The sequence below is a fragment of the Phyllostomus hastatus genome, unplaced genomic scaffold, assembly GCF_019186645.2.
Source record: "Phyllostomus hastatus isolate PE091 unplaced genomic scaffold, TTU_PhHast_1.1 phas_contig_41, whole genome shotgun sequence".
NCBI classification, from domain to species: domain Eukaryota; kingdom Metazoa; phylum Chordata; class Mammalia; order Chiroptera; family Phyllostomidae; genus Phyllostomus; species Phyllostomus hastatus.
The window spans coordinates 6,808,074-6,834,815 of record NW_025333876.1 but is presented as its reverse complement, the minus strand read 5'-3'; the positions used below and the strand labels follow the sequence as shown (position 1 = coordinate 6,834,815).

The following is a 26,742-nucleotide window of genomic DNA, read 5'->3' as shown; positions in this document are numbered from 1 at the left end:
ATTTGGTCATAGTCATTAAATAAAAATTTATTGAATGAATGTATTTTTAATTTAAACATTTTAATTGAGTTATAAAAAATTTGAATTAAATGTTATTCAGCATATTTATACTTTTAAACTTTCTGTAGTGGTCATGTTAAAATTTTTTTCATGTTTGCTTAACATTATGTGAAGGCCTTATGAAGGTTCCCCTAGCTACAGGGGTGTCAAACTCATTTTCATGGGGGGACCACATCAGCTTCCCAGTTGCTTTCAGAGGGCCGAGTGTAATTTTAGGACTGTATAAATGTAACTACTCTTTAACAGTTAAGCGAGATCTTGGCACTGCCACCAGGTAGAAACAAGGTGCTGGGCTAGATAAAACAAGGCAGAGGACTGGATTCGGCCTGTGGGCCTTGTTTTTGCCATGTGTGCCTAGCATATGCTATTATTGTTTTACCATAAAGAACTCTTTCTTAGTAAGAAGCTATTTTAACGTAATGTGTATATATTTTATTGTTTGAAAATATACTTACAATGTCTTAGTGTATGGAATGGAAAAGCACATGTTTTGGTAAAGCACATGGTCACCCCTTAAGTTTTTAAATAGTTATCCATTTTTTTTAAGGCAGATATAAGTAAGTGTCTCTTTTGTAATTTTACAATATTAGCATGCCTTCCTTCTGACACAGACACAGCTTTTGCTTGTTCTAAGACAAATGAAGATTGCTTTTGGAATTAAGTTGTGCACAGTGTTTGAGTCCTAAGGTTGTATTTAGGCCCTTGGGTAGCTTTAACTAATGGGTTCGACCTACTGTTTTATGATAAAGTTTATGCCATATTTTGCTGTGTATAATGGTCACTTTTTTGGCCCAAATTTAAGAAGGAAAAATAAGGGTGCGTATTATACTTACCATGGGTATAATAAGGGGGCATAATAATCCAGTGTACACATCGGTGTACAAGAGATACATTGATTGGTTACCTCTTTCACACCACCAACTATGGGCCTGTCCTGCAGCCCAGGCATGTGCCCTGACTGGGAATCGAACCTTTTGGTTCGTAGGCTGGTGTTTAGTCCACTGAGCCACACCAGCCAGGGCTAACTTTATTTATTTTTTTTAATTTAAAAACAATTTTTTTAAAGATTTTATTTATTTTATTTTTAGAGAGGGAAGGGAGGGAGAAAGAGAGAGAAACATCAATGTGCGGTTGCTGGGGGTCATGGCCTGCAATCCAGGCAGGTACCCTGACTAGGAATCGAACCTGCGACACTTTGGTTTGCAGCCTGCACTCAATCCACTGAGCTATGCCAGCCAGGGCTCAGGGCTAACTTTAGATTTAAAAGTAAGTGAGAAAGCATGTTCAAAAATTAAGAAAATGCAACAAAATAAGCAGTGAACACTTTCTTCATCTCTAGGTCCCATCTGCCAAAGTGGTAATTATATTGTTGTCTTCATCCTTCCTGAGTCTCTTTATAACAATATAAGCAAATGACAATGTGTATGAGGTAGTAAGTGTTCTTAAACCAACCTTTTAAAAAAAAAGCTGGGCTAAGTAGCTTTATTAGAAAGACAATTACAAAGGGTTCAAGAGCTGGCATTGGGACTTTTAAACCAGTCTTTAAGACCTGTATTACCATTGTGTCCTCACCTTCTCAGACAACCTACTGTTTAAAAATCAGTCTGTCTTACACAGACCAGTTCAAATTCTCATTCATCCCATCTACAGATTACTTACAATCTATACACCCTTCATATTTTCACCCTTCTAGTTTTTTCTCCCTGTTTAGTCTCTGAGATTAAGGTGATTCATATTCCGTGTTCTACCATCTGTGCCCATAACCTTATCTTTTCCATCTGCTTAGGAACTTATTTTCTTTCTTTTCTGGGTCTCTTTACTGTTAACTCTCTGCTATCTCTTTTGGTACAACCCTGCATATATAGTAGGTATTCAGAAAATATTAATTGAAAATAGCAGAATGGTGAAGAGTTGAAACTTCTGAGTTATACAGACCTGGGTGTGTGTTCCAGCTGTGTGGCTTGGGCATGCTAGTTAGCATCTCTAAGCCACAAATTTTTTTTTTAAATCCTCACCTGAAGACATGCTTATTGACTTCAGAGAGAGGGAAGGAAGGGAGAGAGAGGGAGAGACACATCAATCAGTTGCCTCTTACATACTTCCTGATCAAGGATTGAACCTGCAGCCCAGGCATGTGCCCTGACTGGGAATCGAACCTGCAACCTTTCAGTTTTCAGGAGGATGCTCCAGCCAACTGAGCCACACTGGCCAGGGTTAAGCCACAATTTCTTTATCATTAAAATGGGACACATTTTATAGCTATATGAAGGGTTGTTTTGAAGCTGTAACTAAAAAGTGGATTGTGTTTATTTCCTATAGCTGTTGTAGAAAATTACCACAAACTTGAGGGTAAACAAGTTTTCTTGAAACAACAGAAATTTTGTCTCTCACAGTTCTGGAGGTCAGAAGTTGGAAATCAGTGACACTGGGCTCTCACATCAAGGTGTCAGCACGATTATGCTTCCTTGGTGGGGGGCTCTTGGGGAGAATCCATTCCTTGCCTCTTGATGGTGACTGCCAGCATTCCTTGGCTGCATTGCTCAATTTCCTCTAATGTGCTTCTATGGTCACACTGCCTTCTCTTGTGCTTGTAATTTCCCTCTACCTTTATTTGATAAAGGGAGTTATAATTGCATTTAGGGCCCACCAAGGTAATCTCATTTTTCAATCCTGAGTCATATCTTCAAAGTCTTTAAAGACCCTTTAAAAAAAAAAAATATATATATATATGGTAACATTTACAGGTTTCCCAGATTCGGATTTGGTATCTTTGAGGGCCATTACTGAGAATTATATATAAGTAAAGCACACTTCATAGTGCCTGGCAGGTAAGAATTTAAGCTTTTTGGATAGAGTCAAGAAGGATTTTATATTCCTAGAAGGATTTAATCATACAGTTACATGGGAGCAGGGGGTATGAGAAGGGATTTAATAAAAAAAAAAGATGAGCTAAGGGAAATTAGGGGCTAGGCCATATAATTTTATTTAATACAGGTGGATAAATGTATAAGGGATTCCTACTGTTAGATTTTGGTTATTTTCCTGCTCAAATGTATGTAAGAGGGCTTATCTGTTTTTAGTGTTTATAGTGAATAGTGTAATGGAAAGGTACTGATGGAAGTGGAAATATTGCTAAAAAGTGAATAATTACCTTTCTTTTTATATTGCTAGGGTTCACATGAAATAATTAGTAAATAAGAGGAGATCACAGAGTGGATATCAAACTTTTCATGGATATTAGATAAGAGTCATTTTCATTTAGAATGAAGAGGAAGTAAGGGTACTTAAAAAAATTCTTTCAAGTAAGAGTAACATATAAAATGTCATGTACTGACATTTGTATTCTTTTTTCTGTCTCCTTAACAGGTTCCTTGGCATGGACACAGGCTCAGTGGGAGGATTAGAATTGGCTGATCAGACTCCTGTTTTATTAGGGACTACAGCCATGGCAACTAGTCTTACGAATGTTGGAAATTCATTCAGTGGTCCATCTAATCCTTTAGTTTCTAGAGCTAATAAATTTCAAAACTCATCAGTGGAAGAAGATGATGATGTTGTTTTTATCGAACCTGTTCAAACTCCCCTACCTTCTGCACCATTGGTAACTGATCAAAGAACCATAGCATTTACATCATCAAAAAATGAAGAACTACAAGGAAATGATTCCAAAATTCTTCCTTCCTCAAAAGACTTGGCTTCTCAGAAGGGAAATGTAAGTGAGACAATTGTCATTGATGATGAAGAGGACATGGAAACAAATCAAGGGCAAGAGAAAAATTCTTCCGATTTTATTGAACCTCGGAGACCTCCTGAGACTAAAAATAGAACCAATGATGTAGATTTCTCCACTTCCAGTTTTTCAAGAAGTAAGGTAAATGCAGGAATGGGTAATAGTGGCATCACCACAGAACCAGACTCTGAAATTCAGATTGCTAATGTTACAACCTTAGAAACAGGTGTAAGCTCTGTGAATGATGGCCAATTAGAAAATACTGACGGGCGAGATATGAACTTAATGATTACACATGTAACATCACTGCAGAATACGAACTTGGGAGATGTCTCTAACGGACTGCAGTCAAGTAATTTTGGTGTTAATGTACAAACATACACCCCATCTTTAACTTCACAGACCAAGACTGGAGTAGGACCTTTTAATCCTGGTAGAATGAATGTGGCAGGCGATGTATTTCAGAATGGAGAATCTGCAAGTCATCATAGTCCTGGTAAGCCGTGAGTGATCTTCCACCTCATGTAAATGGATTTGAACTTTGGCTGATGCTTTTTCCTTTTGTAGTAATTGGTGCCACCTTGTTAGTTTATATTCATGTAATATTAACTTCTAAGTTTGAAGTCTTAGCTAATAAGAGATATGAAACTATATACAATATTTCTCCATAATTATTAGGAAATTAACTGGAAACTTATGTCTAAAGGATTTAAAAAAAAATATTCCTTATATTCACCACCACTGAATTCTAACAGTTTGGCATCTTATATGTCATGTACTTACTTTTTGCTGATACATTTTTAGTTGTATTGTTTTAATGTATAAAGAACAAAGAGATAAATTAGCACACTTAAGGTACAGTATAATAGGGTATAATTACACTTAGATTTATTTTACTTTCTCTGTGTTTAATTTTGACTGATTTTCATTTTTACTTATTAGCTTTTTATTATACTTTTTATATTTGAAGGTTGAAATAAAAGTTTTCTCTGAGCAGCTTTGCTCTTTGAAAACATAAGAATTCTAGCTTTCTCATGACCGTATCCCTTTCTCTTTCACCTGCCCCCAACCCAGTTTGTGTATCTGCATCTGTCTCTATAGCTCTGTGTGTGTCTTATTCTTCCCTCATTTTAGGTTCATTATCAGCTTTATCAACCCAGGAATTGTGGAGGAAATAAGAAATGATTAAAACCTAGGCAGTGTATAATGTTTTATGAAATGTTAGCCATTTTTTAATTTTATTTTTTGATTACAAGAATAATGTCTAATTATTAAAGAATGTTTGAAAAATCTATAGTTAAAAAGTGAGGGAGCCTTGACCAGTGTGGCTCAGTTGGTTGATCATCTTCCTGCAAAGTGAAAGGTCACCAGCTTGATTCCTGGTCAGGGCATATGGCTGTTTTGCTGGCCCACTCGCTAGTTGGGGCGTGTGCAGAGACATTGGATTGATGTTTTTCTTGCACATGGATGGTACTCTCCCTCTTATTTTTACTCCCTTCCCCTCTCTCTAAAAATAAATAAATAAAATCTTTTAAAAAATGAGGGAAAATGTCCTCTGTAGTCTTACTAACTAAATATTCATGCTTTGAGTGGGTGTCTTTCCGTCTTTTTCCTATGTATTTTTTAACTTGGTTGAAATGCAGCTCTGTATAGTTTTGTTTCTGTTTTTTTTACATTGTATTTTCTCATATCAGTAACATTTCTACACAAAAAGTTTTAATGGCTGCTAATGAACGGGTATGACTTTGGCTTTTCCCGTATTTGCTATTGTACATCTATGATGAACATTTTTGCTCAAATTTCTGATAGTTTTTTTTAGAGTATATTGTTAGAAATGAAGTTACTGAGCTGAAGGATATTACTTGTTCCTGTCCCCCTAGAGATTTTTGGTTTAGAAAAATGCATGGTTAATAGTGGTTTTGAAAGCAATACGTTTTTTATTACTGAGTTTTGAAAAGTTTTCATGCCCTTGAAGACCCTTTACCCCTGTGTGTGTGTGTGTGTGTGTGTGTGTGTGTGTGTGTGTATTTATATTTGTAGGGTATTTGTTGTAGAAATATATTGTCTGTTTTATTGCTTTCCAGAAAGTTCTTGTCAATTTATACTACTATCAGCTGTGTATTAGAGTGTTTTTCGTTGTAACTTGGCAGCTCACATAAGTTTAAGAAATGATAGTGCTCAAATTAGTTTTAAAATGGCTATTTTGTCTTTTTTATAATTTATAAGTATATTAAAAGCAAGAGTATCAAAAAGAAAATAACATTCAACATCACCATTGAGAATTGCCTATTTAATTTTAATCTTGAGTGAAGGGGTGTTCAATGCATGCAGCCCAAATTGCTATGAATGCAGTCCATTACAAAATTGTAAATTTACTTAAAACTGTCTATTTTTTGGTCACCAGTTTTTAGTGTTTGTATATTTAATGTGTGGCCCAAGACAACTCTTCTCCCAGAGTGTCTCTGGGAGACACCAAAAGGTTGGATACCCCTTGGATAGTGTAGGTATAGTTTTGCAAACTCGCCCCTCCTCCTACTTTTTTAAATATCTAGCAATAAATCTTGAACTTCTGACCATATTAAAAGTATGCTTGATTTTGTTAATTCTCTAATTAGCTCAGTTCCAGGTTATACTACACAAATAACTCTTATGAATATTCTTATGAATGCATCTGGGATACATATTTATTTAGAATATTGCTGGCTCAAAGGGACATGTTGTAAGAGTTCCATTTCTGTTTACTCAAACACGAGGGAGTGTAAAGCACTCATCAGAAAAACTAAATAGATATACTTGCTGCTGATGTATTTATGAATTAGCTCTTGTGTTTATGTGCTGTTTTTATTTGTAATAGAGAGTTATAAAATCTTGGCTGTGTGTACTGGCTCTTGGACTCATATACTACTAATGCATGATGTATCTTATATAAAATAGAGAGTTTAGATGAAATGATTAGTCCCTTATATTCCTAAAGGTCTTTTGATATTGGAGGACGTGAAAATTTGAAAGTAGGGGAAATGCAAGAGCTGAAATATGGATAAATGGAGCCATCACATTATTTATACAGGGCCTAAAAGTAAATTGAAAATAAAAGCACCATTTTGTTCAAGGTCAAGTTAATAGATGTTTTAAGTTTAAATAGGTTCCTTTAAGTATATGAGGTCTGTCCAGAAGGTATCCAGCCATGTAATATGAAAAATAGAGACATTTATTAAAGAAGATGCAATGATGCCTCAGTCCCCTTCAAAGTGGGCACCTTGGGACCTCACACAGTTCTTCTAATCACCATCAGCTGCCTCTCTGTCATATTTTCCTAAACTAGTTTGAAATCTCTCCCCTTTCAAAGGTGATTTTAATTTTGGGAAAAGCCAGAAGTCACAGGGTGCCAAATCTGGGCTGTAAGAGGGCTGAGTCACCTGGATGATTCGATATTTTGCCAAAAAGCTCTGCATGAGACACTATGCATGAGCAGGTGTGTTGTTATGATGACACTGCTAGTCACCAGTTGCCAATGGCTGCAGCCTTCTGAATCATCCAAATAGTTTCTGAGGAGGAATGGTGAAGATTAACACAAAATCTGATGCAGATTCATTGCTCTACTTGCTCAGTCATTTTGAATTTGATGGCCACACATGCTCACTCAGTGGTGCCTACCGCCCTCACTGACTAGTACAGTGAAGTTGTCATTGTCCACACATGGGCATTCCAGTCCACTCTCCTTGGTTGCCAGGTTACATTGTTGTTGCACAAACCATTCTTGTTATATTAACAATGGCTCGACTTTTTCTGGACAGACCTGATATATGCAATGTTAAGCCTACAAAATTGAAAATCCTAAGGAGCTAGTATTTGTGTTGCAAAAAACTATTCCTTCTAGCATATGTTCAGTTTTTGATTGAGGCTTCACAGAAAGTAAAATTGCCAGTTGTTTCAGTGATTTATTGTTACCAAATTTTAAAACTGTGCAGTTACCCGGATGATGATAGCAGGATAACAAGATGTAGAATGCATTGTTCATTCTGTATATAAAAAATATATATATGTTTTGGTTGGAGGGATTGTGAAATACAGTAAAATTTGAATAGCAGTGTGTGTGGCCTGTTGAAACCATATAGGTTGTGGACTGGACAGAACTAGGAAATTGCTTTCCTCAAATTTTTATAGTAAAGAAGTTTTCCTGAGCTCTGGATATAATTTATACTTACTGTTGAAAGAAAATAACGGTTTATCATATAGCAGGGCAGCTTTTTATATATGGAATTTCTCCTTGAAATTCAGAAGAAATTAGGAAAAAATTGTAGCCTAAAAAGTTTCATAATGAAAAAAGATTATGGTTTTGGTAGTGTAATGAGAGGTCTGTGGTACTATAACTCTGCAGTAAGCTAGAGACTGCAACTAAGTACCAATGCAGCTCACTGTTGGAAGACAGATGAATAACTGCATTCCAGTGTTAATGCAACATGTACCTTCAATTCTGTGTTGTGTTCAAACTGTTGACAGTGGTAGAGCAATATATTGGATTTATTACTGTATGTTGGCTTAATGTCATTTCTGTGTAACACTCCTAATTTCTTTGTTATTACATGGTATAACTAGAGGCTATGGAACTGAGTGTATATATGAAAAAACTGGTCTTAAAAAGATGTTCTGAATATAATTGTATGTAAACCTTAAACAACCTATATTTGTCAAAGGTTCTGGTTGTTGAAGATTTTATTATACTTTTATATTAATGTATATGTTTCTTAAAGTAATATTTTGCAAATTAATTCTTCCTATTCAATAACTAAAGGCTAATATATATTATCAGATATATATTTTTAAACACCGAGAGGTTAGAGTCATTTTTTTTTTTTTAAGATTTAATTTTTTTTTTTAATTTTTAGAGAAAGGGGAAGAAGGGAGGGAGACAGAGAGGAAGAGAAACATCAGTGTGTGGTTGTCTCTTGTGTGCCCCCGCTGGGGACCTGCCCTGCAACCCAGGCATGTACCCTGACTGGGGATTGAACCAGTGACACCTTGGTTCACAGGCTGGCACTCAATCCACTGAGCTACACCAGCTAGGGCAAGGCTAATATTTTTTAGTGCTTCCTGTGTTCTAGTCACTATGGCTTCTTACATGTATTATCTCATTTAATGTTTAGCATTTATATGATGTTGTTACTAGTTTAGAGAAGAGTTAGGTACAGAGGTTAAGTAACTTCCAGGTCTAGTAAATGATGGAGCCTGAATGTCAATCAGCAATTCTTACTCCAGAACTTCTGTCTGTAACCTCTTTGCTGTGCTGCTGCCTTGTTAATGTCTTGTCTTTGTACAAAATGGGAAGTTAAAGCTCTTTCTCTGATACAAATTTCACTGTGTGAAAATACTTGTTTCATTACTGTTTCATGTGCATTTTGTTTTTAAGATTCTTGGATTTCCCAGTCAGCCTCATTTCCTCGAAATCAGAAACAGCCAGGGGTGGATTCTTTATCACCAGTGGCCTCGCTTCCTAAACAGATTTTCCAGCCTTCTGCCCAACAGCAACCTACTAAACCAGTTAAAGTCACTTGTGCAAACTGCAAAAAACCTTTACAAAAGGGACAAACAGCTTATCAACGAAAAGGATCTGCTCATCTCTTTTGTTCTACGACCTGCCTTTCCTCCTTCTCTCACAAGCCTGCTCCAAAGAAACTCTGTGTTATGTGTAAAAAGTAAGGTTTACTTTTCAACATAATTCCATATGGTTGAATATAGGTGGTATAAAATTTTAGGAAAATTGTTAGAGTCTTAGGTCTGAATTACCATGTTTTCAAAATTGATAAGCAAGTTGATTGAATATTAAAGCCAAACTGAAATTTATAATGGTTTTAGAGTGTTCTCCATCAAGCCCAGATGGCTTATGATTAAAAGCCTTTTTATTTGGATAGGCTTTGAGGTTGGCCTTCTAATTAATTTTTTCTGTAATTTCTATTTTACTCCTTGAATTTGTAAAATTACATACTTATATTATTAATTAGATAAAATTGTTAAGCAGTTTATATATGAGTAGTTCTTTATTAAAATAGGTCAAGTTTTATAATGTCTTCATATTAAGAATTAAAATTGACAAGTCTTTGGATTTTATGTGTTTGTTTAGGTGTGTTTTGAACATTAAGTTATTGGAATACTCACTATTTCAAGACTCAGATAAAAGTTTTTGACAGCCTTGGAGAGGCAGGATGCTTTTTTCTGCCAACTTTTAGGTCTGGCTTCACTGGTTTAAAAATAAATGGGATATGGTATATTATGTGCAAGATGAAACCAGGTGGATTTTCTTGTACCACCTTTTGGGGCAGCTGACATTTGAAGATATTTTTGATCTTAGAGCTTTAGAAAGGTTGTAGTGTTTTGTATGAGTTTAATAAAGTCAAATATTGGAACAGTTATACACAATTTTACATTGCATTAAAGTAGACTTACATGCTGCAGTGTAGGATCTTGAAATTAAGAATTAAAGGTAAACTTCAAAGATTATCAGTAATGTCATTTCTTAACATTTCTAATTGCAGTTAGAGAGTTGTATAGAATGGTAGGTGGGGTTATTTTTGTCGTGTTCTTGTGACTTAGACGTCTCATGCTTTCTACTTACCCAAGGAAGGGGAATTGAATAGGTATTGTAATATTTTTTGGTATTGTAAATTTATACCTCAGTAAATTGGGTCTTAACATTAAATTAAACTCTATATAAATGATAACAGCCATTTTGTTTTTTAAAGTGTTACTAATATCTGAAAGCCTTGTTAAGAGGTTTAAGAATATATTAGGTAGTGGCAAGGATTTAAAAGTGTAAAATAGTTCTGTTTCTATAGAAATTAAAAATTTGTTACTCATTTATTTTTTAAAATAGAATTTTACTTTAAGTTGTTCCTCTTATTTTCAGAGATATAACTACAATGAAAGGAACCATTGTTGCTCAAGTGGACTCAAGTGAGTCCTTCCAGGAATTCTGTAGTACGTCTTGTCTGTCTCTCTATGAAGATAAGCAAAACCCTACTAAAGGAGCTCTAAATAAATCAAGATGTACAATTTGTGGTAAACTAACAGAGGTTTGTATTTTTGTGCTTTATCACTTAGTTCTAAATCATGGAAATATTTTTAACTTTATAAACAGTTATACTCTTATCAGTGTGTATTTCTTTAAATGTGATGATATATAAAATTGATCTAATTCTCATTCTTTTTATAGTGAGAATGATTTAGGAAAAATTATAATATGATATAATGTGAATTGACTTTTTTTCCTGAGGTTGGGATCCCTTATAGACAAAACCAGTGTTTAAGCCAATAGAATGACTAAAGTAGTAAGACAACAATCTTGCTTAAGAAGTAGAACAGTGGCCTTGATCAGTGTAGCTCAGGTTGTTGGAGTGTTCTTCCGTAACTCAAAGGTTGTGGGTTTGATTCCTCCTCCGGGTGCAATGATCCCTGGTCCAAGGGAATATGATTCCTGTTCTGGACGTGTACAGGAGGCAGCGGATCGATCGATGCTTCTCTCTCACATTTGTGTTTTCTCTTTCTCTCTCTCTCGCTCTAAAAAGCAATGAAGAAATGTCCTTGGGTGAAGATTAAAAAAAAAAAAAAAAGAATGAGAAAGTGGAGGGAATATTTTCTGGTAACTTCACATTGTTAATATTGCATTAAAATGTTTGCATTTGATTAAAAAAAGAAAAATGGGAATAATTTATAATATTGGTTCTCTCCTCCCTTTTGTAAAGCAGCGTATTTTCATAGTTCCTTTTTACAAGCTTTATACTAACAATAACCAAACTGGGTTGTTTCCTATTTTTAGATACCTCCAGAGAAGTTTGTAGTTATGTCACTGGTGGTCCTCCCTATGTCATACATGTATTCCTTGTATGTGTATACAGATGGTTCATGTATTCCATCTGTGTATACAGATGGTTCAAGGAATAATGAAATATACTTTGTCTTTTCCCATAAGCATTCCACAAAAAAAATTATTGAGGGATTTCTTTTTCTGTTGAAGTACCTTGTTACTTGGCTACCTGTCATACTCATTTGTTCTTTAAATTTTTGTTGTTTGTCTTTTAGATTCGCCATGAAGTTAGCTTTAAAAATATGACTCATAAGCTCTGCAGTGACCACTGCTTTAATAGATACAGAATGGCCAATGGTCTGATAATGAATTGCTGTGAACAATGTGGAGAATACCTACCCAGCAAAGGTGCTGGAAACAACGTCCTGGTGATTGATGGTCAGCAGAAAAGATTTTGCTGCCAAAGTTGTGTCAGTGAATACAAACAGGTAATTCGTGATCTGATCAAAACCAGCCATTCTTCTGAAACTATTGTAAATAGCTTTAATCATTTTATTCTTTAACAGCATTAACCAGATTTATCTTATAATCTCATTTGATTCCATTATTGTCTTCATATCTTAGAAATGAAATATCTCAAATACTATGCAGAATATTGGATATAAACTTGTCATTTTTATATATAAAGGTAAATGAATGCTACTGGAATGATTCCTCTTTTGAGTGTTCTTTTTTGGGTGATTGGAGGGGTTACAAATATGATTTTTCAAATTGTTAAAGTTTGGCTTAGGACTGATTATCTCATTTATTTTTTAGTTTTAAAGGTTGATTTCAATTTTAAGGCCTTTTTGATTTAGTTTATTTTTTAATTTATATGCATGGTTCAAAAGTAAAATGTACATAAAAAGATAAACTCAGCAAAATCCAGCTCCCATTCCTGTCTTCTCTTGATTTCCTGTTCATTCTTTATAGGTATCATTGTTCAGTTCTTACTATTGTATGTTTTCTGTTCTGTCTGAAAAATTATGGAAATACATAATTCATTCTTAGTTTCTCTTTTTTCCTAGCCAAAGGGCACCATACAGTATATACTGTACTGTATCTTCCAATTTTCATTTCACAGTGTCTGGGAAATTATTCTATATCTGTAGACTGTTTTCTTTTTTATGGCTCTACAGTTAAATTTTCACAAATTTTGTGAGCCAATTATGAAAAACACCTGTTATTAAAAATTAAATTATAGAAATGGATAGAAACATTATATTTGTATTAGTCTGCTAGGGCCATCATAACAAAATACCAAAGACTGGAGGTCTCAAATAATAGAAACTTATTTTGTTACAGTTCTGGAGGCTAGAAGTCCAAAATAAGATGTTTTTCCTGGTTGGCTTCTGGTGAGGTTGTTCTTCCAGGCTTGTAGATAGCTTAACTAATGCCTCCCTAAAGGCTCTATTTCAAATACAGTTTAATATGGGTTAGGGCTTCAAGATACATTTTGGGGGAACACAGTTGAGACCACTACATTATTGAGAAAAAAGGAAATAAATACTCAGAACTTAACACTTCTATACACTTACTATATATCTGTGCTCTTAAGGTTATTTCCAACTTCTGTATTTGTATGATGCAAATATACATAATGGTGTACTTCTGTGCATCTTTTCCCAATTTCAGGTTCAGTTTTGTGTTGGCCACTTGATATTAAGCCATAGTGGTAGTGTTTTCATGGCAAATGCTGCAAATTATGGTGTGATTCCCTCACATCCCAAGAGCTGTGGTTAATCACATACAAGACAACAGTGGGCTGTGTACTAGTTTACTTAATCACTTTGTTGGTGATGGTGTTTGGGTTATTTCCAATCTTTTACTGTTACAAATAATAGATGGTGAGGAATCTGGTACATACATCTCGACTTTGTATTTGAGAAGGTGTGGTTTCAGGTTAAACTTTCAGAAGCAGGATTACTTGGTCAAAAGTAAACACATACATTAGTTTGTTAGGCATTATTAAATTTCCCTGTTGTACCAGTTTGCATTCTTTTCAGTAATATTGTGGAAGTGTCTGTCTATAGCTTCTCCAGCAGAAAAGATTAACAGAGCATTCCTTTTGTTAGGAATGATGATGAGAGGTTTATCGTATTTCAGAGGTAATTGTTTTCTCTGTGAATTATTTGTTTGCCTCTTTCACTCTTTTTTTCTTTGTTTGGGTTTTGATCTTTTTTTTCCCTATTAAACTGAACATTTATTTTAATGAACAAAATCATTGGTAATTTGTTCATGAAACAATTACTGACCACCCACTATGTTGCAGGTACTGTGCTAGTTGCTGGGAATATTACAGTGGAAAGTAAAGTAGACATACTTCTCACTTTCATAGAATTTGCGTTGGGGAGGCATATTTCAAATTTGGTAATATAAAGAAGGCTATAATGGTGATGGAAAGGATCAGACTAATGATAATCTCCAATGTTTGATGTTGATGATTTTGGTAGGAGTGCAGGCTTTAGTTGGCTTGGGTTAAAATCCTGGCCCCACCAGTCATCATATGTGTCCTGGGCAAATTAACTTCCTTGTGCCTTGCCTCATTTTCATGTGCAGAACTAGTAATTCTTGTCTCGTACTGTTACTAAAATAATTAAATCTAAGTCTTTTGATTTTTAAGATCCTACTTCAAGAAACTGAACACTAGCTCTGGCTGGGTCACTCAGTTGGTTAGAGCATTGACCTGACTCTATGGTCGCAGGTTCAGTACCTGGTTAGGGTGCATATAGGAAGCAACTAATAAATGTGTAAATAAGTGGAACAACAAATGGATGTTTCTCTTTCCCCCTTCTTTGCTCTAAAATCAATTAAAATATATATTTTATATATATTTATATATAAATACAAATATATAAATATACGTACACACAAAACTTCCTCATTTGATTAAAGAAGAAAAAAGAAACTGAACACGCCTAGTTTTCCATCAGGCCATTTGCACTCTTGTCTAATTATTTTCCCCTTCCTCAAAGGTAAGCTTCTAATTGTGACTTCTGACTTCATGGTTTGATTTATTAACTCTGTGTACATGGCATTAATATGTGATGAGAGTCATCCATGTTACATATAACTGTGATTGGAGGCTTATGTAAATGTTTTATCATGTAGAATTTTAAATTTTAATATTGTCAGACTTAACAGTTTTCTATTATTGCTTCTAGGTTTTGCTTCATATATTTTTTTTTTTTTTTTTGCTCCCAGGCTATAAAGGAATACTCTCCATGTTTTCTTGTAATGTTTATAAGGCTTCCTTTTAACATTGAAATCTTTAGCCCATTTGGAGTTGATTCTCGTCTACAGTTGAGTTGAGGGTCAAATACCAGCTTCCAAATAACTGACCTTGAGACTCATCATACTCAGCATCTGGTTTTTTTTTTTTTTTATGATTTTTAAAAATTTATTTTATTTTTTGACAGAGGGGAAGGAAGAGGGAGAGAGACAGAAACATCAATGTGTAATTGCTTCTCACTCACTCTCTGTTGGGGACCTGGCCTGCAACCCAGGCATGTGCCCTGACTAGGAATCCAACCGGTGACCCTTTGGGTCGCAGGCTGGTGCTCAATCCACTGAGCCATACCATCCTCAGCATACTGAGCATCTTTTTGATGTCCAAGTGTACTTTATAGAACAAGGGATTTCATTCTACTTGTTCTATTAGTATTCTTGTTGACTTTATTGGTATTTTATCTTTTGTTATTTTAAGTGAGGTCTTCCATCCTTTTGTGTGTGTATGTGTACATAATGTGTGCATATATAATTTTATTGATTTTAAATACCTGCTGCTTAACTGAATCATCATTATTGGTTAATTCTCCTATTTTTTTCTTTCAGTTACAGTTTACATTCAGTATTATTCAGTATTAGCTTCAGAGGCCCAACATAAAGTTTAGACAGTAATGTACTTTACAGGGTGGTACCCTGATATTTTGAGTACCCACATGGTCCCATACATAGTTATTATGATATTGACTATATTCCCTATGATATAATTAACATCTCTGTGACTCTTTTACCAATTTGTATCTGGTATTTTTTTAAATTAACCCATCATATCACCTGTAAAAAGATAAGGTTTAAAAACTTCCTTTCTAATTCTTATTCCCATTATTTTGTTGCTTGACAGTGTTTCCTAATAACTCCAGTATAATTTTAAATAGTGGAAATAGTAAATATCTTTTTCTTTTTTTAGTGGGAATGCATTTGGTGTTTTCTTATTAAATTAGATGCTGGCTTTAGGGTTGAGGTAAATATATTTTATCATATTAAAGAAATATCCATTATTTCTGTTTTATTAAGCATTTGACTAGAAATGAGTATCAAGTTTTGAAGATCTTTTCAGTGTCTGTGGAAGTGATTATGTATCTTTTTCTCCTTTTAAATCTATTAATGGATTTTAATGGATTTTTGAATCCATTGGTATTCATAAGTGAGATTGGTCTTTAGTTTCCTTTTTTGGTGGATGCAGTCTTTAAGATATCAGTGTTATTTTTGCATTATAAAAATGCTCAGGAACATTCACAGTAAAAATGGAAATAAGTGGATTAAGTATTCAACTCAAAAAGTTTATAAGGAAAACAAACTAAAAGAAGCAATAATGATAAGAGTAGAAAATAATGAATTAGGAAATACAGTACTAAAATAATTAAGAATGCTGCTTCTATGAAAAATCAGGTCTTTCAAAAACTAGAAAAACCAGTAGTTCGTCCTGGCTAGCATGGCTCAGTGGATTGAATGTCAGCTTGCGAACCAAGGGGCCACCAGTTTGATTCTCAGTCAGGGTACATGCCTGGGTTGTGGTCGTGTCCCCAGTAGGGGGGACAGGGGAGGCAGCCACACATTGATGTTTCTCTCCTTTTTCTCCCTCCCCTTCCCCTCTATCTAAAAATAAATAAATAAAAATCTTTTAAAAACCAATAGTTAATATAATGAGAAGAGGTTTTAAAATGCATAAATTCAAAAAATTGGAAATGACAGGCTGTACTTAATCATCAAAACAGGGAAAGTTGAAAATCAGTAGTTAAGGAACCACATTATACAACCCTGCATAAAATGTGAAAATATAATTTCCCTAAATTGACTCCAGAGCATGTACAATAAAGCAGAGAAATTTCCATAGAAGAAAGATTATTATTTAAAAACTACCCCACAAAAAGACATAGGCTCAAATGATCTCTCAGAATTCCAACAAATAGGCCTAGACAATAGTGTGGTGATCGCCAGAGGGAACGGAGGGGCGGGGGAGATGTGGACAGATGGGACATCTGTAATAGTGTAAAGAATAAAAATAAAGTAAAAATGAAATTTTTTAACTAGGTTATCTCAATGTTATTTGAACCATTCCAGAAAATTAAAAAAGGGAGGGAAATGACTTATTTCTTTAATGTGCTAAGTATGTATAATAAAGTTTCTGATTTTAGACATTTTAATAATTTTTATTTTAAGATTTTATTTATTTATTTTTAGGGGGAGAGAGAGAGACAGACAGACAGACAGACAGACACATCAATGTGTGGTTGCTGGGGGTTATGGCCTGCAACCCAGGAATGTACCCTGGCTGGGAATCGAACCTGGGACACTTTGGTTCCCAGCCCGCGCTCAATCCACTGAGCTACACCAGCCAGGGCTTGATTTTAAACATTTTAAATTATACTTTGAGTGGCATTTATTTATCATATGAAGCCATCACCTCTGTTTCCAGAACTTTTTCAGAACCCACAGAGAAACTCATTGACAGGCCAAAAACTCCTCATTTCCTCCTATCCCTGATAGTCTTTACTTTGTGTCTTTCTGAATTTGTCTATTCTAGACATTTCATATAACTGAAGTCCTACAGTAGCTATCCTTTTGTGGGTTTATTTCACTTAGCATCATATTTTCACTTTCATCCATGTTTTTAGTGTTACTTTTTATGATGAAATAATTCATTGTTTGTATATGCCATATTTTGTGTATCTATTCATTTATTGATGGACATTTGGGTTGTTTCCAACTGTTGGCTACTGTGAATCATGGTGCAACAAATTTTGCTTTATAAGTATCAGTGTGAGTCTTGGTTTTCAATTCATGTGGGTATATACACCATATTTTGCCGTGTATAATGTGCTCCTGTGTTTAATGCACACCTACATTTTTGTGCACATTATACACAAAATTATTATTCCTATTATTATACCCATGGTATGTAGTCATTTTATCCATGTATAATGGACATCCTTATTTTTCTCTCTAATATTTGGGCAAAAAAAGTGTGTATTATACACTTCAAAATTTGGTAGTTAGGAGTGAAATTGCTGGGTCATAGGATAATTTTTCATTTAGTTTTTTGAGGACCTGTTGAATTGTTTTCCACAATAACAATATCATTTTACAATTTCTACCAGCAATACACAAAGGTTACCTTTTGCCATACATCTTTCCAACACTTATTTTTGTTTTAAAAATATTTTGATTATAGTTGCCTGTGTAGGTGTGAACTGGTATTTCTTTGCGGTTGTGATTTACACATCCCTAAAGACTAATGATGTTGAGCATGTTTTCTTGTGCTTATTGACCATGTATATATTTTTTTGAGAACTATCGAAGTCCTTTGCCTATGCTGGAATTGTTTTTCCTTTTGTTCTTGAGTTGTAAGAATTCTTTATATATTGTGAATGTAAATCCCTTATCTGATATGGTTGCAATAATTGTCTGCTACATGTAGACTGTGTTTTTACTTTCTTTTTAAAAAAATATTTTATTATGTATACAGAGAAGGGAAGGGAGGGAGAAAGAGAAAGAGAGAAACACTGATGTGTGAGAGAAACATCAATGCTGTTTCTCCCATGTCCCCATCTGGGAATATGGCCCATAACCCAAGCATGTGCCCACACCTGGAATCAAACCAGTGACCTTTTGGCTTGTGGGATAACGCCCAACCCAGTGAGCCACACATCGGGGCTCTTTTTACTTTCTTAATAATATATTGCATATACAAGAGTTTTTATTTTATTTATTTTGTTTAAAGATTATTTTTTTAGATGGAGGGGAAGGGAGGGAGAAAGAGAGGGAGAGAAACATCAATGTGAGGTTGCCTCTTATGCACCCCTCTACTGGGAACCCAGCCCACAACCCAGGCATGTGCCCTGATTGGGATTTGAACCAGTGACCCTTTGGTTCATAGGCCAGCGCTCAATCCACTGAGCCACACCAGCCAGGGCAAGAGCTTTTAATTTCAAGAGTTTTTAAATTTTAATGAATTTATTGGGATGACATTGGCTAATAAAATTATAGAGGTTTCAAGTGTACAATTCTATAATATGTCATCTGTATATTGTATTGTGTGTTCAAGTCTTCTATCACCATTTATCCCTTCTTTACCCTCTTCTGCCTCCCCCTACCACCTATTTTCTGTGGTAATCGCCATACTGTTGTCTGTGAGGTTTTTTTCTTTGCCTAATTCCTTCACCTTTTTCACCAATCCCCCTCCCCTCTTACAGCAGGCATTCTGTTCTCTGTAGTATAGAGAGTCTATACTTTGGATTTTGTCAAAATCTTTCTTTCCTTCATATGGTTTTTACCTTCATTTTATTCATGTGTATTACATTGAACCATTCTTGCATTACTGGAATAAATTCCACTTGGTTATGGTGTATAATAGTTCTAATATGCTGCTTAATCAGTAATATTTTATTCTGGATTTTTGTGTATATATTCACAGGGGACACTAATTTGTAATTTTCTTCATTGTGTTGCCTTAGTCTGTCTTTGGAATCATGATAATGCTGGCCTAATAGAATAGGGATGGCAAAATGTTTCATTGTATTCTGATTTTTGGAAGAGTTTGAGAAGAATTTGTATTAGTTCTTTCAATGTTTCAGAATTCACCAGTGAAGCCATTTGGTTCTGAGCTTTTCTTTATTGCAAGGTTTGTGATGGCTGATTTAACCTCTGCTTCTCAAAGGCCAGTTGATATTTTCTGTTTCTTTTTGAATTGGCTTTAGTGGTTTGTGTGTTTTAAGGAATTTGTCCATTTCTTTTGTTATCCAAGTTGTTGGTACATAATTCTCCATAGTATTTAATCAGTTCTTTTGCAGAGGGGCGGGTGGATAATGTGTAGTATTGTCTCTTCTTTTGTTTCTCTGTTCTTTGCATCTTTTGTTTTTCTTAGTCTAAGAGATTTGTCAACTTTTTTCAAATGATCAACTTCTGGTTTTATTGATTCTATTTTTCTATTCTCTATCTCTAATCTTAAATTATATTTTATTGATTATATAATTACCCATCCTGATTTTTTCCCCTTTGCCCCCATCCACCCAGCACCCCCACTCCCTCACACAATCCCTCCACCATTGTTCATGTCCATTGGTCAGGCATATAGGTTCTTTGGCTACTTCATTTCCTATACTGTACTTTACGTCCCCATGGCTATTCTGTAACTGTGTATTTGTACTCCTTAATCTCCTCACTTCTTGGCCCTCTCTCCCACACTCCTCTCCCATCTGGAAACCATCAAAACACTCTCCATATCCATGATTCTGTCTCTGTTCTTGTTTGCTTGGTTTGTTTTTTAGAATCAGTTTTTGGTAGATATGCATTTGCCATTTTATTGTTCATACTTTAGATCTTCTTTTTCTTGAATAAGGAAGGCCCTTTATAATAATGATTTTGTGATGATGGACTCATTTAGTTTTTTCTTGTCAGGGGAGTTCTTTAACTGCCCTTCAGTTCTAAATGATAGCTTTGCTGGGTACAGCAACCTTGGCTGTAGGTGCCTGCTTTTCATGACTTTGAATATTTCTTGCCAGTTCCTTCTAGCCTGTAAAGTTTCTTTTGAGAAATCAGCTGATAGTCTTATGAAAACTACCCTGTAGGTAACTGACTTACTTTCTCTTGCTGCTTTTAAATTCTCTCTTTATCTTTAAACTTTAGCATTTTAATTATGATGAATCTTGGTGTGGGCCTCCTTGCATCCATCTTGTTTGGGACTCTTTGTGCTTCCTGGCCTTGCATGTCTATTTCCTTTGCCAAATTAGAAAAGTTTTTTTTCATTATTTGTTGAAATAGATTTCTAATTTCTTGCTCTTTCTCTACTCCTTCTGGCACCCCTATGATGCAAATGTTGGAATGCTTGAAGTTGTCCCAGGGGCTGTGACACTCTCCTTTTTGGGGGGGGGGGGTGGATTCTTTTTTTCTTCTTGTTGTTCCAATTGGTTGTTTTTTAGTTCCTTATGCTCCACACTTGATTTGATTCTTGGCTTCCCCCCACTCTATTGTTGTTTCTCTGTAAATTGTTCTTTATTTTAATTAGTGTATCCTTTGTTTCTGACTGGATCTTTTTTATGCTGTTGAAGTCCTCACTAAATTCCTGGAGCAACCTTATAACCATTGTTTTGTACTCTGCATCTGATAGATTTCTTATCTCCATTTTGTTTAGCTCTTTTTCTAGAGTTTTGATCTGTTCTTTCATTTGGGCCATATTTCTTTGTCTGCTCATTTGGCAGCCTCCCTGTGTTTGTTTCTGTATATTAAGTAGAGCTACTTTGACTCCGGGTGTTGGTAGTGTAGGCTAATGTAGTGGGTGTCCTGTATGGTCCAGTAGCACAGCCTCCCCTATCACCTAAGCTGGGTACCCTTTGTGTGGGCTAAGTATACCCTCCTGTTGTAGTTTAGCCTTGATTGCTGTTGGCAGATCAATGGGAGAGATTTACTCAGACCAGTCAGTTGCAAGGATTGGCTGTGATCACTTACCACCAACCTCTGCCCTCCATGGAGGATCATCTGTGTAGCATCATGGTAGTGGTGCTCCCAACATGGTCTGTAGCTGTCCACAGCATGCGCTGGCTCTGGGGTTTCCTGGGTGGTGCAGGCAAAGGTCAGCCCTGACCTATGCTTTGCCTGGGGCTACCCTGCCTGAGCTATAAAGCAATCTGAGATGACTGCTACTTATGCTGGGCTTGGAGATTAGCAGGTGAAGCCAAGTTGAGAATCTAGGCTGTCTGCTGCTAGTGCCAGGCCTGGGGCTTCCTGAAGTCAGCAGTTGCTTGCTCTAGAGGATTTAGGACGTTGTGAAGCTTGAGCCAAGACCAGCCATTCATATGGAAAAGCAGTTTGGGTTGGCCTGTAAATTGGGTTGGGCATAGCCTCTAGGGATCTCCAAGGTGGGTCAAACAGTGTCAGCCAGGTTGATGGAGTCTCAGATATGGCACTGGACTGCTGGCTCTATGGCTCTGCCTGCCTTTCTATCTGGGAGAAAGCTGTCCCTGAGCTCTCGCCTTGATGCCAGACACCTTATGCTACTGGTGCCTTTCAAGGTGCAACTCCTGTGCTGGAGCTCAAAGGGAATGAGTCTGAGTAGATGGATGAGTCCATGTGTGGGTTCTCCAAGAGGAACTGCTTGGGGCTCTAGCAGTCTCCCTCTACTGCCTCAATCTGCTTTGGTTTTTTGCAGCCAGAAGTTGTAGAGCCTTATCTTCCTGGCTGTGGAACCCTGGGTTGGGAAGCCTTGTGTGAGGCTGGGACTCCTCTCTCCTGAGATATCCCTCCTGAACTTCTGTCCACCACAGGTGGGTGAGAGGGACCACCCTGCCCTCCGTCTGCGTCCCTCTCAGCAGTCTGGATGGACTGTGATTTTTCTCAGTTCTGCAGTTCTCAGACTTCTACTCAGCTGCATCTCTAACTGTTCTGAGTGATTACATCTTAGTTGTAATTTTGATGTGGCTGTGTGAAGAGGTGAGCCCTGTCTGCCTATCTCCACTTTAATTTTTATTATTTTTTCCTTCTGCCTTTGGGTTCTGTTTTCTATTTCTTTGAGGTGTACATTAGGTTATTGATTTGATATCTTAACAGTGATAGGTATTTACAATGATAAATTTTGCTTTGATCACTGATTGCTCTGTATCCCATCACTTTTGTTATTTTGTTGTTTGGTGTTCATTTGTCTGTTAAGTATTTTTAGGACTCCTTGTTGAGTTCTGTTTTGAACCAGCGTTTAAGTGTGTGAATTTTAATATCTGTGAATTTTCCAGTTTTCCTTCTGTGATGTATTTCTAGTTTCATTCACATGATTGAAAAAGATACCATGTGTTTTTAATCTTTATAAACTTCTTCAGACTTTTTTTATGGCCTAATATGGTCTGACCTGAAGAAAAGTTTCATGTGAACTTGAGAAGTATATTTATTCTGCTCTTGTTAGGTGGAGTTATCTTTAGTTGTTTTACAGTATTATTCACATCTTGTATTTAATTACCAAAATTCTGTCTGGATGGCCTATCCATTATTGGGAATGGTATATTCATTGAATTCTCTAACTATAAATCTACACTTGCCTATTTTTCCCTTCAGATTTGTCAGTTTTTGCTTAATATATTTTGGGACTCTGATATTTGGTGCATATATCTTTATAATTACCATATCTGCTTGATGAATTTACCCTCTTGCCAGTATATATTGTTTTTCTTTGGCTCATCAGGTTTTGATAAAAGTTTTAAAAGTTTATTTTGTTTTATATTACTATAGCAACAAATACTAGTGAATTTGTATGTGAGATGTGAAGTCTCCTGTAGACTACATATAGTTGGATCATTTTTAATTTCCATTCTACCAATGTCTGCCTTTTGATCAGAAAATTTAATCTCTTTATATTTAGTTATTTCTGACATAGGACTTTTTTTTGCCTTTTTTTCCCCTGCCTGTATGTCTAATACCTGTTGTGTAACCCATTCCCTCCATTACTGCATTTTGTATGTGTGTTTAGTTGATTTTGTTTTGTAGTGAATTGTTTTGGTTCTCTTCTCATTTTCTTTTGTGTATAATTTTTAGACATTGTCCTTGAGATTACCATGGGGATTACATTTGCATAAATTTATGTTATATCTGTCTAATGTGATTTGAAAACAACTTAATTGGCATTTAAAAACTGTTCCTGTATAGCCCCATCCTCCTTTATGGTGTAATAAATTAAATCTTAAACATTATATGCTTAATAACAGATTTATAATTTTTTTGTATATCTGCCTTCAAAATCATGTAGGCAATAAAAAGTATACTTATAAAATACAATAATACTACATTTTGTATCTGTGTATGTAGTTTCTTTACTTTTAAAGATTTTATTTATTTATTTTTAGAGAGAGGGGAAGGGAGGGAGACAGACGGAAAGAAACATCAATGTGTGGTTGCTTCTCCCACATCCCCTACTGGGGACCTGGCCTGCAACCCAGGTCTGTGCCTTGACTAGGAATCGAACTGGCAACCCGTTGCTTCAAAGTCTGGCTCTCAATTCACTGAGCCATGCCAGCTGGGACTGCACATGGGGTTTCTTATACTAAAGATCTTTTTCCTTCATTCTGCTCAAGTTACTGTTATTTCAGCATAACTCTTTGACTTTCAAGCATTTCTAATAGAGTAGGTCTAGTGGTAAGAATTCCATCAGCTTTTACTTGGGTATTTCTTTATTTTTCCTTCATGTTTGGATAATAGTTTTGCTGGAGAGATATATTCTTTTATGAAAGGTGTTTTCTCTCAATATTTCATATAACGTCATCATCACTGCCCTTGGGTGTTTCCAGTGTTTCCTGGTGAGAAATTGGTGGGAAATCTTACTGAGGATTCCTGGTACTTCCTGCTTTCAAGATTGTTTTTCTACAGTTTGATTATAATGTATCCTGTTGTGTCTCTCTTTTGAGTTTATCTCAATTGTAAGTTGTGATTCTTAGGTTTGTAGATTTGTATTCATTATCAAATTTGTGAAGTTTTCAGCCATTATTTTTTCAAATAATCTTTCAGCCTTATTTTGTTTTTCTTCTGGGTCCCTCCTAATACATGTGTTGGTCTACTTGATCTGTCCCACAGTTCCCTTAGACTTTGTTCACTTTTTTTATTTGTTTTTTCAGCTTCTATAATTGTAATTTTGGCCTTAATTACTGGTAGTTATTGGTGAAAGTCCTGGCTCTCAATACTCATCTTGAGGGTGGAGGAGGTAAGGGAACTTACCACTTCCTAATGGGCAGAAATTCAGGCTCCCTACGTGTCTTTTTGTGCTGTCTCCTGGCTGGATGCTGGGTCATTATATTGAAGCCAGGCCGAGGTGCAAGTCTAGGTTTCTACTTGGCCTTTGTTGGTGTGGGTAGAGTTGGCGCCACAGTTTTTACCATCTGTGGTATTTGGATGGAGTAAATGGTCTATTGTCTAAAAGTTTTTGTCTTCTTAGGCTGTCATTCCAATTGTATTTCTCCTTTTCAGTGGTTTCAAGATTTTTTTTCTTTGTCTTTATTTTTTTACTCAAATTTTAATTTAATTCCAATTTTCATTCAGATTTTTAAAGAAATTTGTATTGTGATTTGGTTTATCCTTTCCAGGGTTTGCTCAGACTCTTCTTTTTGTGGGTTATTGTCTTTTGCCTAATTTGGAATATTTTCAGACATTTCTTTGAATTTTTTAAAAGATTTTATTTATTTTTTTTTAGAGAGGGAAGGGGGGGAGAGAGAGAGAGAGAGAGAGAGAGACATCCATCAGTGTGCGGTTGCTGGGGGCCGTGGCCTGCAACCCAGGCATGTGCCCTGACTGGGAATCGAACCTGCGATGCTTTGGTTCGCAGCCTGCGCTCAATCCACTGAGCTATGCCAGCCAGGGCCTCTTTGAATGTTTTTTCAGCCCTGTCTTCTTTTTCCTTGAAAGTTACATCTTTTGTTATAGTCCTACTGATCCCTGAGGCTCCATTTAAAAGAACTTTTTCCCCTCCAAATCTGTTTTCTTTTGTTTAGATTGCATAATTTTTGTTTTACCCTCACTGATTATTCCCCAGAGGGAATAATCATTCTGCTATTAGTCTCCTCCATTGGGGGTTTTCTTTTTAGAGGCTTTTGTTGTTTTTTTACTAATGCTTAATATTTTTACAACAGTTTTAGTATTACAGAAAAACTGAGCAGATAGTATAGAGTTTTCATGTTATAGCCCTCCTTTCCCCCAGTGTGCCCTTTTATTGATACTTTTAATTAGTCTGCTATATTACCTATAAGTAATCAAGTGATACGAATACTATTAGGTAAAGTTCAGAGTTCATTTGAATTTCCTTACTGTTTTCATAGTATGTTTTTTCTTTTCAGGATTCCATGCAGGATACCACGTTATATTCAGTAATCAGATCACCTTAGGCTCCTCTTTGTTGTGGCATTTTCTCAGATCCCTTGTTTTTGATGATGTTTAACAGGTTTTTTTTTTTTTATTTCTCATTCCCCATTTCTACCCTCCCTTTTTTTTCTTTGACCATGGGTAGTTTTTAGGAGTCAGGTATATTCTAAGATGCCCCTGTGTTGGAATTTTTCTGATGTTTTTGTCATCATTAGACAGACTGGGGTATGGGTTTTTAGGAGGAAGATTGCAGAGGTATTTACTTGAATACTGTTACCATTTTCATTACATATAAGGGCAAATCTATCAGTATGGTTTATGACCATTGAAGTTGATGTTATCACCTTGCAGACATAGTGTTTATCAGAATTCTACATTGTCAAGCTCTTACCCTCCCTCTCTTACTCTCCCTGTTTCCATGTTGTACTCTTTGGAGTGAAATCATGTTCTCTTTTGGTGGGCAATATGTAGATAACTGGGATTTTTCTGCATAGTAAATTGGTCTCCTACATTTATTAATTTATTCAGTCACTTATTACTATCAGGAGGGACTCATGGGTATTATTAATTTTATGCTTTGGGTTATAATGTAGTACTACTTTATTTAATTTGTTGCTCATAATTTTCTAACTTTGGCCATTGACCTCACTTTCACTTGTCTCCTGTGTTCTTTTGACATACCTGACCATGCTTTAAAAAAAACAAAACTTCTATTATGGTTTTTTTTCAGTTAAAATTTCCATTTGGTTCTTCTTCTGTCTTCTATTGTTTTTGATAAGAATCTGTATTCATTGTTATGTGGCTTTTGTTCCTTGTTGAAGCAGTTTTATCATAGCTGCTTGTGTGTCACTTAATTCTAACATCTGTACTTTCAGTGTTAGCATCTATTGATTGTCTCTTTCCATTTACATTGTTGTTTTTCTGGATTTTGGTAGGATAAGTGATTTTTTAAAATTGCAGCCCAGACATTTGGTATATTGCGTTACAATACTCTGGATCATATGTA

General features: G+C 35.6%; 1 protein-coding gene across 4 annotated transcripts in view; it reads left to right on the top strand.

The window, feature by feature from the left end:
* The window catches only part of ZMYM2 (zinc finger MYM-type containing 2), a 127,182-nt gene that overhangs the window by 43,168 nt on the left and 57,272 nt on the right, over positions 1-26,742 (top strand). For 3 of the 4 annotated variants that reach the window (XR_006786397.1, XM_045844732.1, XM_045844735.1), the window contains exons 3-6: positions 3,427-4,286; positions 9,198-9,483; positions 10,692-10,857; positions 11,864-12,076. Coding sequence is in view for 3 of the 4 variants with exons in the window: in XM_045844732.1 (XP_045700688.1) it covers positions 3,437-4,286; positions 9,198-9,483; positions 10,692-10,857; positions 11,864-12,076 (1,515 nt within the window). In the remaining variant the exon portion in view is untranslated. The remainder of the gene's footprint in view (positions 1-3,426; positions 4,287-9,197; positions 9,484-10,691; positions 10,858-11,863; positions 12,077-26,742) is intronic. The other variant, XM_045844733.1, reaches the window with a different exon arrangement.